Consider the following 12,373-nt stretch of genomic DNA (forward strand, 5'->3'; position numbering starts at 1 on the left):
CTATTCACCCTTGTGTTCCTGAATAACCATGGGTTCTTTTAAACCTCAGAGTGGCTTGTTTCTCTGGGCTGGATTTTGTTGGGGGTAGTGCCAGTGATGGCCTGGATAGCTGGGGTGGGGGTGACCCTTCCTCAGCCGTCCCAGGGAGCGCCGTTGTCAATCAGACAGCAAATGAACCTCTGTCGGGGTCCTGCCCTCGGGGGGGGGGGGGGGGGGGGGGGGGGGGGAGAACCCCACCTCCAGCTGCCGGCCAGTTAGACAGCCAGTGGTGCCACTGGGGATGCTGGCCAGTGGAGGCAGGAAAAGGCCTTTAATTGACCACTTCAGTGCCTGAACTGGCTTCTGCTCAGGAAAGCTGACCTCTGCCTTCCTGCTACTGCTGAAGCTAATCAACATTCCAACCCTCAACCCGCCAGCATTCTACTGCCCCATGCCTTATTCCTGGCACGGTAATATTCGTCCCCCTGTGTCCTTCTTCTCCTGTGTGTCTGTTGCCCAACAATCCACATCCACTAGCCTTAGCTGCTGTTCCAAAGAGGAGCAGTGGCCAGCTATTCAGCTCTCTGAGCCTGCCATTCAGTGAAGTAACGGCCGCACTGTATCCTAACTTCAGCTACCTGCCTTGGCGTTCTCAGCCAGAAGACCCATGGTTAGCAAAATGATTCTAAATTATTCATCGAGCTAACAGGAGAGCCTAGAGCCTACTTATCATTCAGCAATTTCTTCCACACCACTGCAAGAGCTTGATGTGAATGTATCGCATGATTCACAATACAGACTCGGTATCGTTATTGAATAATTGGATAGTGTGAATACATTGGCCACATCAATGCAATTATTTCATTGTTTTGAACCTTAATATTTATGGACCAGCCAATCAGGCCACTCCTTCTTACTGTTACGTTCAGCTGTTTATGTTGAAAACCTGTAAAACAAACATTCCTTTTTCAGGGCTTGTCCGATCCGAACAATTACCACGAGTTCTGCAGGTTGTTGGCTCGGCTGAAGAGTAACTATCAGCTGGGAGAGCTGGTGAAAGTGGAAAATTACCCTGAGGTCATCCGACTGGTTGCTAATTTCACTGTCACCAGTCTGCAGGTATTTACCCAACCAACGTGCTTGACGGTACAGTCACACCTGGGGTGGAGTGGCTGCCTGTGGTTAATAATAATATCTTTGGGTCCTTGTCTGCAATTGGCTTGAATTTTGTGCAGGTTACTGGCCGGTTGTTTGCAGGCCCCTTTTAGCTGTCAGCCTGCCGCTGGTGAACTGGCTGCCTGGCCACTGTGGGCAGAACCTTCAGCTGGGTCCATGGTCCACTGTTGGCGGTGTGTTTGAGTTTTGGAACAGGCTCTGTATCAGGTTCCTCAATCAGACTGACACGAGTGAAGATGCAGAACTCAATTCGAAGCAGTTGCAGAGGCCGCTGGGAAAGCTGATGAAACTAACAGTGAGATTCATGGTCTTGTCAGGCTGGTTGAGATGCTATAGTATTGGGTAAATCTATATTTAATCGGGGCAGCAGGGTAGCATGGTGGTTAGCATAAATGCTTCACAGCTCCAGGGTCCCAGGTTCAGTTCCCGGCTGGGTCACTGTCTGTGCGGAGTCTGCACGTCCTCCCCGTGTGTGCATGGGTTTCCTCCGGGTGCTCCGGTTTCCTCCCACAGTCCAAAGATGTGCGGGTTAGGTGGATTGGCCATGCTAAATTGCCCGTAGTGTCCTAAAAAGTAAGGTTAAGGGGGGGGTTGTTGGGTTACGGGTATAGGGTGGATACGTGGGTTTGAGTAGGGTGATCATTGCTCGGCACAACATCGAGGGCCGAAGGGCCTGTTCTGTGCTGTACTGTTCTATGTTCTAATCCACCTTAGCCCAGCATTGCGTTGCCTGGTGGGCAGACCGATTCTCCATTCTGGATTATCCTTCAGCTCTGAACGATTCACTCCACAGAATGTGCAGCCATTCATGCCTTTTCACGGTTGTCTCTCTTGTTCTGTTTTTCCTATAGCACTGGGAGTTTGCCCCTAACAGTGTACACTACCTGCTTAGTTTATGGCAGCGTTTGGCTGCCTCCGTACCGTACGTCAAAGCCACAGAACCCCACATGCTGGAAACGTATACGCCTGAAGTCACTAAAGCATACATCACCTCCAGACTAGAATCTATTCACATCATTCTGAGGTAGAGTGACACTTGTATTTTGGGTTAAACAGATCCTGCAGAAGCAGAGCTCAACCTGTGGGAATGCGACGGGAAATGGCACTGTGTAAAACTGGTGATGCTTCTGCCTGAGCTAGATTGAGAAATGAGATACCTGATGGTTTCTAGCAGCAGGAGAATGGATTGCTTGGGGCTGGAGTTGAGCGGGTGTTTGTTGTCCCCAGGGACGGACTGGAGGACCCTCTCGATGACACTGGTCTCGTTCAGCAACAGTTGGATCAGCTGTCCACCATTGGGCGCTGTGAATATGAGAAGACGTGTGCTCTGTTGGTGCAGCTCTTTGACCAGTCGGCACAGACCTACCAGGAGTTGTTACAGAGTGCAAACGCCAGTGCGATCGACATTGCCGTGCAGGAAGGTAAGAACAGGGAGCAGCAAGATTAGTCTTTGATCTGTTCCGCTTGGGCTCAGAGCTCTGACGGGTGATTTCAGCTATGCCCAATATATCTTCATTTAAAACCTCTTTTACAACATGAACAAACTCACTTCTTGTTGCCATGAATTTGCTTGTTTAACTCGGTAAGTGTTTACTGGACTGAAAATGTGACACCGTTGTTTAAGAAAGGGGCAAAGGGAAACAACAGGTTCAGTTCCCGGCTGGGTCACTGTCTGTGCGGAGTCTGCACGTCCTCCCCGTGTGTGCGTGGGTTTCCTCCGGGTGCTCCGGTTTCCTCCCACAGTCCAAAGATGTGCGGGTTAGGTAGATTGGCCATGCTAAATTGCCCGTAGTGTCCTAAAAGTAAGGTTAAGGGGGGTTGGGTTACGGGTATAGGGTGGATACGTGGGTTTGAGTAGGGTGATCATTGCTCGGCACAACATCGAGGGCCGAAGGGCCTGTTCTGTGCTGTACTGTTCTATGTTTTATGTTGTGAATCGCGATATCAACGGGCTCTGTTTCATTTTGCTGTGTCAACTGTCACATTGCAGTTGTTATCGCTGGCCACTAGGTAGAGCTGTGAAGCATGTTTCTGAAGTGCGTCCCAGTTCCAAATTGGTAAACACATATTCTTTTAATTACCTGATGCTGCAAGATATTTCTCAGTGATATTAAAAGCTTTAATTTTCATGAGGTCCACAAGCAGGACAGCACAGTGGCTAGCACAGCTTCCGCGCAGTGCCAGGGTCCCAGGTTCGATTCCCGGCTTGGGTCACTGTCTGTGCGGAGTCTGCACGTCCTCCCCGTGTCTGCGTGGGTTTCCTCCGGCTGCTCCGGTTTCCTCCCACAAGTCCAAAGATGTGCGGGTTAGGTGGATTGGCCACAATCAGTCGTCCCTTCTTGTCCAAGGTGTGCAGGTTAGGTGGGGCTACAGGGACAAGAGCGAGGGATTGGGCCTAGGTAGCATGCAGGATTGGGCCTAGGTAACATGCAGGATTGGGCCTAGGTAACATGCAGGATTGGGCCTAGGTAGCATGCAGGATTGGGCCTAGCTTGGGTGCTCTTTTAGAGGATCGGTGCAGACTTGATGGGCCGAATGTCATCCTTCTGCACTGGAACATTGCACGGGTACACCTGCTTTCCGAGATGAATTACTGATGGATGAATTAATTCAGTTCTCTTCCCCCCCAGGTCGTCTGACGTGGCTGGTGTACATTATTGGGGCAGTGATTGGGGGCCGGGTTTCCTTTGCAAGCACAGACGAACAGGATTCAATGGATGGAGAGCTGGTTTGCCGGTGAGTGCTTTCTGCCACCTGGGGCTGCCTGGTTTCCAACCCGGGAGACTTACACCCACAATCGAGCCGCACGGCAAGCTCCAATCATCTCCGAGCATCAGGGCCAAGCTGCTGAGGGACGATAGTAATTCGGGTAGGAAATAATTCAAGCCCGCTCTCCAAATGCCTCCTGCTTCACATTGTCAACCGTTTGCTTTCTCGCCCGTTACTCACTCAGATGAATAGTCAATGCCGCCGGAGTTTTGGAAAGTGCCCCGAATTACAGAAGAGAATTGTCTCTTCTGTGGCCGAGAAATCGTGAGCTTGCACTGATGGAGAATAAATAATGTGTATTTTACAATGTTTTTGGCAGACTGCCTTCCTTCACACTTTATCCAGTGAACTGATGGTATTCTGTTTGCCCCTTTGCTGGTTAAGATCTCTTTAGTACCTCCTCCAGTAAAGTTTCTTATTTAATCTCCAATTGCCAACGTGACCGAGTAGAGAGAGCTTGTTACATGTCACCTGCTGCATCACCACCAATCCTGTCACTTATACTTCCACCACTGCTTCTGTTAAATTCAGCCATGGGGTGTGGATCGCCGCTGGGGCCAGGCCAGCATTTACTTCCCAGACTGCGGTGGTGAGCTGCCTTTTTCAACCTCGCAGCTGGTGGCGAGTGTGTGGTTGAAGGGTTTGGAGCTGGTGGTAGAATTCCCTTTGACAGTGATTAACGAATTGATCAGACCCTCGCGCTGTATCGATCTCGTCCAGAGACCGTTTCCGCGTGGCAGTGTGCACTGTGGAGGTCTGACCATGAATCTTTGGGTTCCCTTGCAGTGTGTTACAGCTGATGAACCTCACCGACTCGCGACTGTCTCAGGCAGGCAACGAGAAGCTGGAACTGGCCATGCTCAGCTTCTTCGAGCAGTTTCGGAAGATCTACATTGGAGATCAGGTCCAGAAATCCTCAAAGGTGAAAAGAGTTCAAGTTAATTTGTTCCCTCCTATTTCATCAATTTTCTCTCGTTGGTTTTCTGATGTAGTTTCTATTTTTATAAATTTTTAATGGATTGCTGAAGAATAACAATGTGGTGACTTGTGATGATCATGCAGGAGTTCATTAAAATAAAAGCCATGAATTGTGTTATCAGATCGACCAGAAAGAAAAAACTTGCAAAAGCTTCAATCACCTCTCTCAAATGTGCTAAAAAAAAACCCACTAAATTACTTCTCAAGCGCATGAACTGCTGTTATGTCAGTCTGAGCTCAGAAAGATCCTGCAAACAGCAAGTCAGGCGAGTGACCATATATTGCTTTGTGGTATGGATCTTGAGTATTGCTGTCAAAGCCTTTCATCGATCACTGATCGGGACAGGCACAAGAAGGACTGATTTCAAAGGGAGCAGCAGTGTATCCTGCATGAGAAAAAAGGATGCTGATTGGTTTGGCAAGTTGGGTCTGATTGGTCGACACTTTGCCATGGCAAATGCACCAGGAAGCTATTGTCCCCCATGCTTCTGTTAGTTCAAAATAACAACAAGGTCTGGACACCTTCCTTTCACACGCAGAGGACAGGCTTCCAGTATGTGTTAGTGAGCTACATTGCAAGCCCGACTGATAATCTTAAATAGGTTGGTCAGTTTAACTCTTAGCACACTCAGAATTGTTCACCATGTGCTGTCCATTTGTGGATTCACATCTAACCTTGGATATATTCTGCATTTTGCTGGCACAGAGTGGTTCAATACAGTCAGTACTCTGCCTGTTGCAAACAGCCAAATGGGCAGCGCCGTATATCCAGGTGACTCAGGATCGTATCAAATAGCACGTCTCTTCGGCTATTCGTAATGGGCAGAGTGCTGACAGTGCTCAGCCAGCCTGGGCCTGCAAAACTGAGAACACAGTGTCTGACATTAGATGTGAGCCGCGATTGGGCAGCACTGAGTGAACAATCCCATGTGTGCTGTGAATTACACAAACAACCAGTTTACCATTATCAGTGGGGTTTGCAATGTTTAATTTACGCGCCCTAGAAGCTACATGTATTCATAAAGGGGGCCCTGCCCTCTGCAGGTGAAAGGTGTCCAGACATTACACCTTTTCAGAATAAGCAAAAACAAAGGCTCCCTCGTACAGTCTCCATCTTGACCAATCAGCGGGCTTGCCAATCTGCACCCCTTTTCTCATTGCAGTATAAATTGTTGTTCCCTTTGAAATTTTGCATTCATGCTTCTCCCCTGATGAGTGCAACATGAAAAGATTTGACAGCATGTCTTTTTTCAGCAATGTGTTGCTTTTTTTTAGTGGTGTTAACTGTGGGAACTATATTGGCAATGACACCAGGAGAGTCCTGCTGCTCGGTATGTGACATCAACCAGAGCTGGGTCTATAACCCGGAGCTGGGTGTGTAACCCGGAGCTGGGTGTGTAACCCGGAGCTGGGTGTGTAACCCGGAGCTGGGTCTGTAACCCGGAGCTGGGTCCGTAACCCGGAGCTGGGTCCGTAACCCGGAGCTGGGTCCGTAACCCGGAGCTGGGTCCGTAACCCGGAGCTGGGTCCGTAACCCGGAGCTGGGCCGGTAACCCGGAGCTGGGTATGTAACCCGGAGCTGGGTCTGTAACCCGGAGCTGGGTCTATAACCCGGAGCTGGGTGTGTAACCCGGAGCTGGGTGTGTAACCCGGAGCTGGGTCCGTAACCCGGAGCTGGGTCCGTAACCCGGAGCTGGGTCTGTAACCCGGAGCTGGGTCTGTAACCCGGAGCTGGGTGTGTAACCCGGAGCTGGGTCCGTAACCCGGAGCTGGGTCCGTAACCCGGAGCTGGGTCTGTGACCCGGAGCTGGGTCTGTAACCCGGAGCTGGGTGTGTAACCCGGAGCTGGGTCCGTAACCCGGAGCTGGGTCCGTAACCCGGAGCTGGGTCCGTAACCCGGAGGTGGGTGTGTAACCCGGAGCTGGGTGTGTAACCCGGAGCTGGGTCCGTAACCCGGAGCTGGGTCCGTAACCCGGAGCTGGGTCCGTAACCCGGAGCTGGGTCCGTAACCCGGAGCTGGGTCCGTAACCCGGGTTCACACTGCTGCCTCATAGTGCCAGGGACCCGGGTTAACACTGCTGTCTCACAGTCCCAGGGATCCGGGTTAGCACTGCTGCCTCACAGTGCCAGGGACCCGGGTTAGCACTGCTGCCTCACAGTGCCAGGGACCCGGGTTAACACTGCTGTCTCACAGTGCCAGGGACCCGGGTTAGCACTGCTGCCTCACAGTGCCAGGGACCCGGGGTAACACTGCTGTCTCACAGAGCCAGGGACCCGGGTTAACACTGCTGTCTCACAGTGCCAGGGACCCGGGTTAACACTGCTGCCTCACAGTGCCAGGGACCCGAGTTAACACTGCTGTCTCACAGTGCCAGGGACCCGGGTTAACACTGCTGTCTCACAGTGCCAGGGACCCGGGTTAACACTGCTGCCTCACAGAGCCAGGGACCCGGGTTAACACTGCTGTCTCACAGCGCCAGGGACCCGGGTTAACACTGCTGCCTCACAGTGCCAAGGACCCGGGTTAGCACTGCTGCCTCACAGTGCCAGAGACCCGGGTTAACACTGCTGCCTCACAGTGCCATGGACCCGGGTTAACACTGCTGTCTCACAGTGCCAGGGACCCGGGTTAACACTGCTGTCTCACAGTGCCAGCGACCCGGGTTAACACTGCTGTCTCACAGTGCCAGGGACCCGGGTTAACACTGCTGTCTCACAGTGCCAGGGACCCGGGTTAACACTGCTGTCTCACAGAGCCAGGGACCCGGGTTAACACTGCTGTCTCACAGCGCCAGGGACCCGGGTTAACACTGCTGCCTCACAGTGCCAGGGACCCGGGTTAGCACTGCTGCCTCACAGTGCCAGGGACCCGGGTTAACACTGCTGCCTCACAGTGCCAGGGACCCGGGGTAACACTGCTGTCTCACAGTGCCAGGGACCCGGGTTAGCACTGCTGCCTCACAGTGCCAGGGACCCGGGGTAACACTGCTGTTTCACAGTGCCAGGGACCCGGGTTAACACTGCTGCCTCACAGTGCCAGGGACCCGGGTTAGCACTGCTGCCTCACAGTGGCAGGGACCCCGGTTAACACTGCTGTTTCACAGTGCCAGGGACCCGGGTTAATATTGCTGTCTGACAGTGCCAGGGACCCGGGTTAACACTGCTCCTCACAGTGCCAGGGACCCGGGTTAACACTGCTGCCTCACAGTGCCCGGGTCCCGGGTTAACACTGCTGTCTCACAATGCCAGGGACCTGGGTTAACACTGCTGCCTCACAGTGCCAGGGAACAGGGTGAACACTGCAGTCTCACAATGCCAGGGACCCAGGTTAGCATTGCTGCCTCACAGTGGCAGGGACCCATGTTCACACTGCTGCCTCACAGTGGCAGGGACCCGGGTTAACACTGCTGCCTCACAGTGCCAGGGACCTGGGTTAACACTGCTGCCTCACAGTGCCAGGGACCCGAGTTAACACTGCTGTCTCACAGTGCCAGGGACCCGGGCTAACACTGCTGTCTCACAGTGCCAGGGACCCGGGTTAACACTGCTGTCTCACAGTGCCAGGGACCCGGGTTAACACTGCTGCCTCACAGTGCCATGGACCCGGGTTAACACTGCTGTCTCACAGTGCCAGGGACCCGGGTTAACACTGCTGTCTCACAGTGCCAGGGACCCGGGTTAGCACTGCTGCCTCACAGAGCCAGGGACCCGGATTAGCACTGCTGCCTCACAGTGCCAGGGACCCGGGTTAACACTGCTGCCTCACAGTGCCAGGGACCCGGGTTAGCACTGCTGCCTCACAGTGCCAGGGACCCGGGTTAGCACTGCTGCCTCACAGTGCCAGGGACCCGGGTTAACACTGCTGTTTCACAGTGCCAGGGACCCGGGTTAACACTGCTGCCTCACAGTGCCAGGGACCCGGGTTAGCACTGCTGCCTCACAGTGGCAGGGACCCCGGTTAACACTGCTGTTTCACAGTGCCAGGGCCCCGGGTTAATATTGCTGTCTGACAGTGCCAGGGACCCGGGTTAACACTGCTCCTCACAGTGCCAGGGACCCGGGTTAACACTGCTGCCTCACAGTGCCCGGGTCCCGGGTTAACACTGCTGTCTCACAATGCCAGGGACCTGGGTTAACACTGCTGCCTCACAGTGCCAGGGAACAGGGTGAACACTGCAGTCTCACAGTGCCAGGGACCCAGGTTAGCATTGCTGCCTCACAGTGGCAGGGACCCATGTTCACACTGCTGCCTCACAGTGGCAGGGACCCGGGTTAACACTGCTGCCTCACAGTGCCAGGGACCTGGGTTAACACTGCTGCCTCACAGTGCCAGGGACCCGAGTTAACACTGCTGTCTCACAGTGCCAGGGACCCGGGTTAACACTGCTGTCTCACAGTGCCAGGGACCCGGGTTAACACTGCTGTCTCACAGTGCCAGGGACCCGGGTTAACACTGCTGCCTCACAGTGCCATGGACCCGGGTTAACACTGCTGTCTCACAGTGCCAGGGACCCGGGTTAACACTGCTGTCTCACAGTGCCAGGGACCCGGGTTAGCACTGCTGCCTCACAGAGCCAGGGACCCGGGTTAGCACTGCTGCCTCACAGTGCCAGGGACCTGGGTTAACACTGCTGTTTCACAGTGCCAGGGACCCTGGTTAATACTGCTGTCTCACAGTGCCACGGACCCGGGTTAACACTGCTCCTCATAGTGCCAGGGACCCGGGTTAACACTGCTGCCTCACAGTGCCCGGGTCCCGGGTTAACACTGCTGCCTCACAGTGCCAGGGACCCGGGTTAACACTGCTGCCTCACAGTGCCAGGGACCCGGGTTAACACTGCTGTCTCACAGTGCCAGGGACCCGGGTTAACACTGCTGTCTCACAGTGCCAGGGACCCGGGTTAACACTGCTGCCTCACAGTGCCAGGGACCCGGGTTAACACTGGTGCCTCACAGTGCCAGGGACCCGGGTTAACACTGCTGTCTCACAGAGCCAGGGACCCGGGTTAACACTGCTGTCTCACAGCGCCAGGGACCCGGGTTAACACTGCTGCCTCACAGTGCCAGGGACCCGGGTTAGCACTGCTGCCTCACAGTGCCAGGGACCCGGGTTAACACTGCTGTCTCACAGAGCCAGGGACCCGGGTTAACACTGCTGTCTCACAGCGCCAGGGACCCGGGTTAACACTGCTGCCTCACAGTGCCAGGGACCCGGGTTAGCACTGCTGCCTCACAGTGCCAGGGACCCGGGTTAGCACTGCTGCCTCACAGTGCCAGGGACCCGGGTTAACACTGCTGTTTCACAGTGCCAGGGACCCGGGTTAACACTGCTGCCTCACAGTGCCAGGGACCCGGGTTAGCACTGCTGCCTCACAGTGGCAGGGACCCCGGTTAACACTGCTGTTTCACAGTGCCAGGGACCCGGGTTAATACTGCTGTCTGACAGTGCCAGGGACCCGGGTTAACACTGCTCCTCACAGTGCCAGGGACCCGGGTTAACACTGCTGCCTCACAGTGCCCGGGTCCCGGGTTAACACTGCTGTCCCACAATGCCAGGGACCTGGGTTAACACTGCTGCCTCACAGTGCCAGGGAACAGGGTGAACACTGCAGTCTCACAGTGCCAGGGACCCGGGTTAACACTGCTGTCTCACAGTGCCAGGGACCCGGATTAACACTGCTGCCTCACAGTGCCAGGGACCCGGGTTAACACTGCTGCCTCACACTGCCAGGGACCCAGGTTAGCATTGCTGCCTCACAGTGGCAGGGACCCATGTTCACACTGCTGCCTCACAGTGGCAGGGACCCGGGTTAACACTGCTGCCTCACAGTGCCAGGGACCTGGGTTAACACTGCTGCCTCACAGTGCCAGGGACCCGGGTTAACACTGCTGTCTCACAGTGCCAGGGACCCGGGTTAACACTGCTGTCTCACAGTGCCAGGGACCCGGGTTAACACTGCTGTCTCACAGTGCCAGGGACCCGGGTTAACACTGCTGCCTCACAGTGCCAGGGACCCGGGTTAACACTGCTGTCTCACAGTGCCAGGGACCCGGGTTAACACTGCTGTCTCACAGTGCCAGGGACCCGGGTTAGCACTGCTGCCTCACAGAGCCAGGGACCCGGGTTAGCACTGCTGCCTCACAGTGCCAGGGACCTGGGTTAACACTGCTGTTTCACAGTGCCAGGGACCCTGGTTAATACTGCTGTCTCACAGTGCCAGGGACCCGGGTTAACACTGCTCCTCATAGTGCCAGGGGCCCGGGTTAACACTGCTGCCTCACAGTGCCCGGGTCCCGGGTTAACACTGCTGCCTCACAGTGCCAGGGACCCGGGTTAACACTGCTCCTCACAGTGCCAGGGACCCGGGTTAACACTGCTGCCTTACAGTGCCGCGGACCTGGGTTAACACTGCTGTCTCACAGTACCAGGGACCCGGGTTAACACTGCTGCCTCACAGTGCCAGGGACCTGGGTTAACACTGCTGCCTCACAGTGCCAGGGATCCGGGTTAACACTGCTGTCTCACAGAGCCAGGGACCCGGGTTAGCACTGCCGTCTCACAGAGCCAGTGACCCGGGTTAGCACTGCCGTCTCACAGTGCCAGGGACCCGGGTTAACACTGCCGTCTCACAGTGCCAGGGACCCGGGTTAGCACTGCTGTCTCACAGTGCCAGCGACCCGGGTTAACACTTCTGTCTCACAGTGCCAGGGACCTGGGTTAACACTGCTCCTCACAGTGCCAGGGTCCCGGGTTAACACCGCTGTCTCACAGTGCCAGGGACCCGGGTTAACACTGCTTTCTCACTGTGTCAGGGACCCGGGTTAACACTGCTGTCTCACAGTGCTTGGGACCCGGGTTAACACTGCTGTCTCACAGTGCCAGGGACCCGGGTTAACACTGCTGTCTCACAGTGCCAGGGTCTGGGTTTGATTCTGGCCTCGGGTCACTGTCTGTGCGGTGTCGGCACGTTCTTCCCGTGTCTGCGTGGGTATCCTCCGGGTGCTCCAGTTTCCAAAGTTGTGCAGGTTAGGTGGAGTTACCAGGAAAGGGTGGAGAGTGGGCCTGAAAGGGTGTTCTTCCGGAGGGCTGGTACAGATTCGATGGACTGTATGGCCTCATCCTGCTCTGTCGGTGATTTAGACAGGTTGAGTGAGCAGGCAGATACATTACAGATGCAGAATAACGTTGATAAATATGGTTATCCACTTTGGCTGGAGAATCAGAGTGGCTGGGTATTATTTAAATGGTGATGGATTGGGAAATGGGTGACGTACGAACGGACCCTGGGTGTCCTTGTACACCAGTCACTGAAAGCGAGCAAATGCAGCAAGCAGTTAGGCGGGTTGGGGGGGGGGGGGGGGGCGACGAGGGTTACAGCTGGAGCAAGTGCACACGCCAACAAAGGTCAAGTAGATCAAGTACTGAGTACATCATTTGGGACTGAGATAAGACCATTCTCACTCAGAGAGG

At 54.8% G+C, this 12,373-nt stretch overlaps 1 protein-coding gene across 1 annotated transcript in view; it reads left to right on the forward strand.

Moving 5' to 3' along the window:
• The window catches only part of xpo7 (exportin 7), a 92,039-nt gene that overhangs the window by 45,262 nt on the left and 34,404 nt on the right, over positions 1-12,373 (forward strand). Inside the window, exons 10-14 of the mRNA XM_038785255.1 lie at positions 952-1,098; positions 2,007-2,179; positions 2,383-2,576; positions 3,786-3,891; positions 4,711-4,846. Coding sequence (XP_038641183.1) covers positions 952-1,098; positions 2,007-2,179; positions 2,383-2,576; positions 3,786-3,891; positions 4,711-4,846 — 756 coding nt within the window. The remainder of the gene's footprint in view (positions 1-951; positions 1,099-2,006; positions 2,180-2,382; positions 2,577-3,785; positions 3,892-4,710; positions 4,847-12,373) is intronic.

This window comes from Scyliorhinus canicula, chromosome 26 (genome assembly GCF_902713615.1).
Source record: "Scyliorhinus canicula chromosome 26, sScyCan1.1, whole genome shotgun sequence".
Lineage (NCBI taxonomy): Eukaryota > Metazoa > Chordata > Chondrichthyes > Carcharhiniformes > Scyliorhinidae > Scyliorhinus > Scyliorhinus canicula.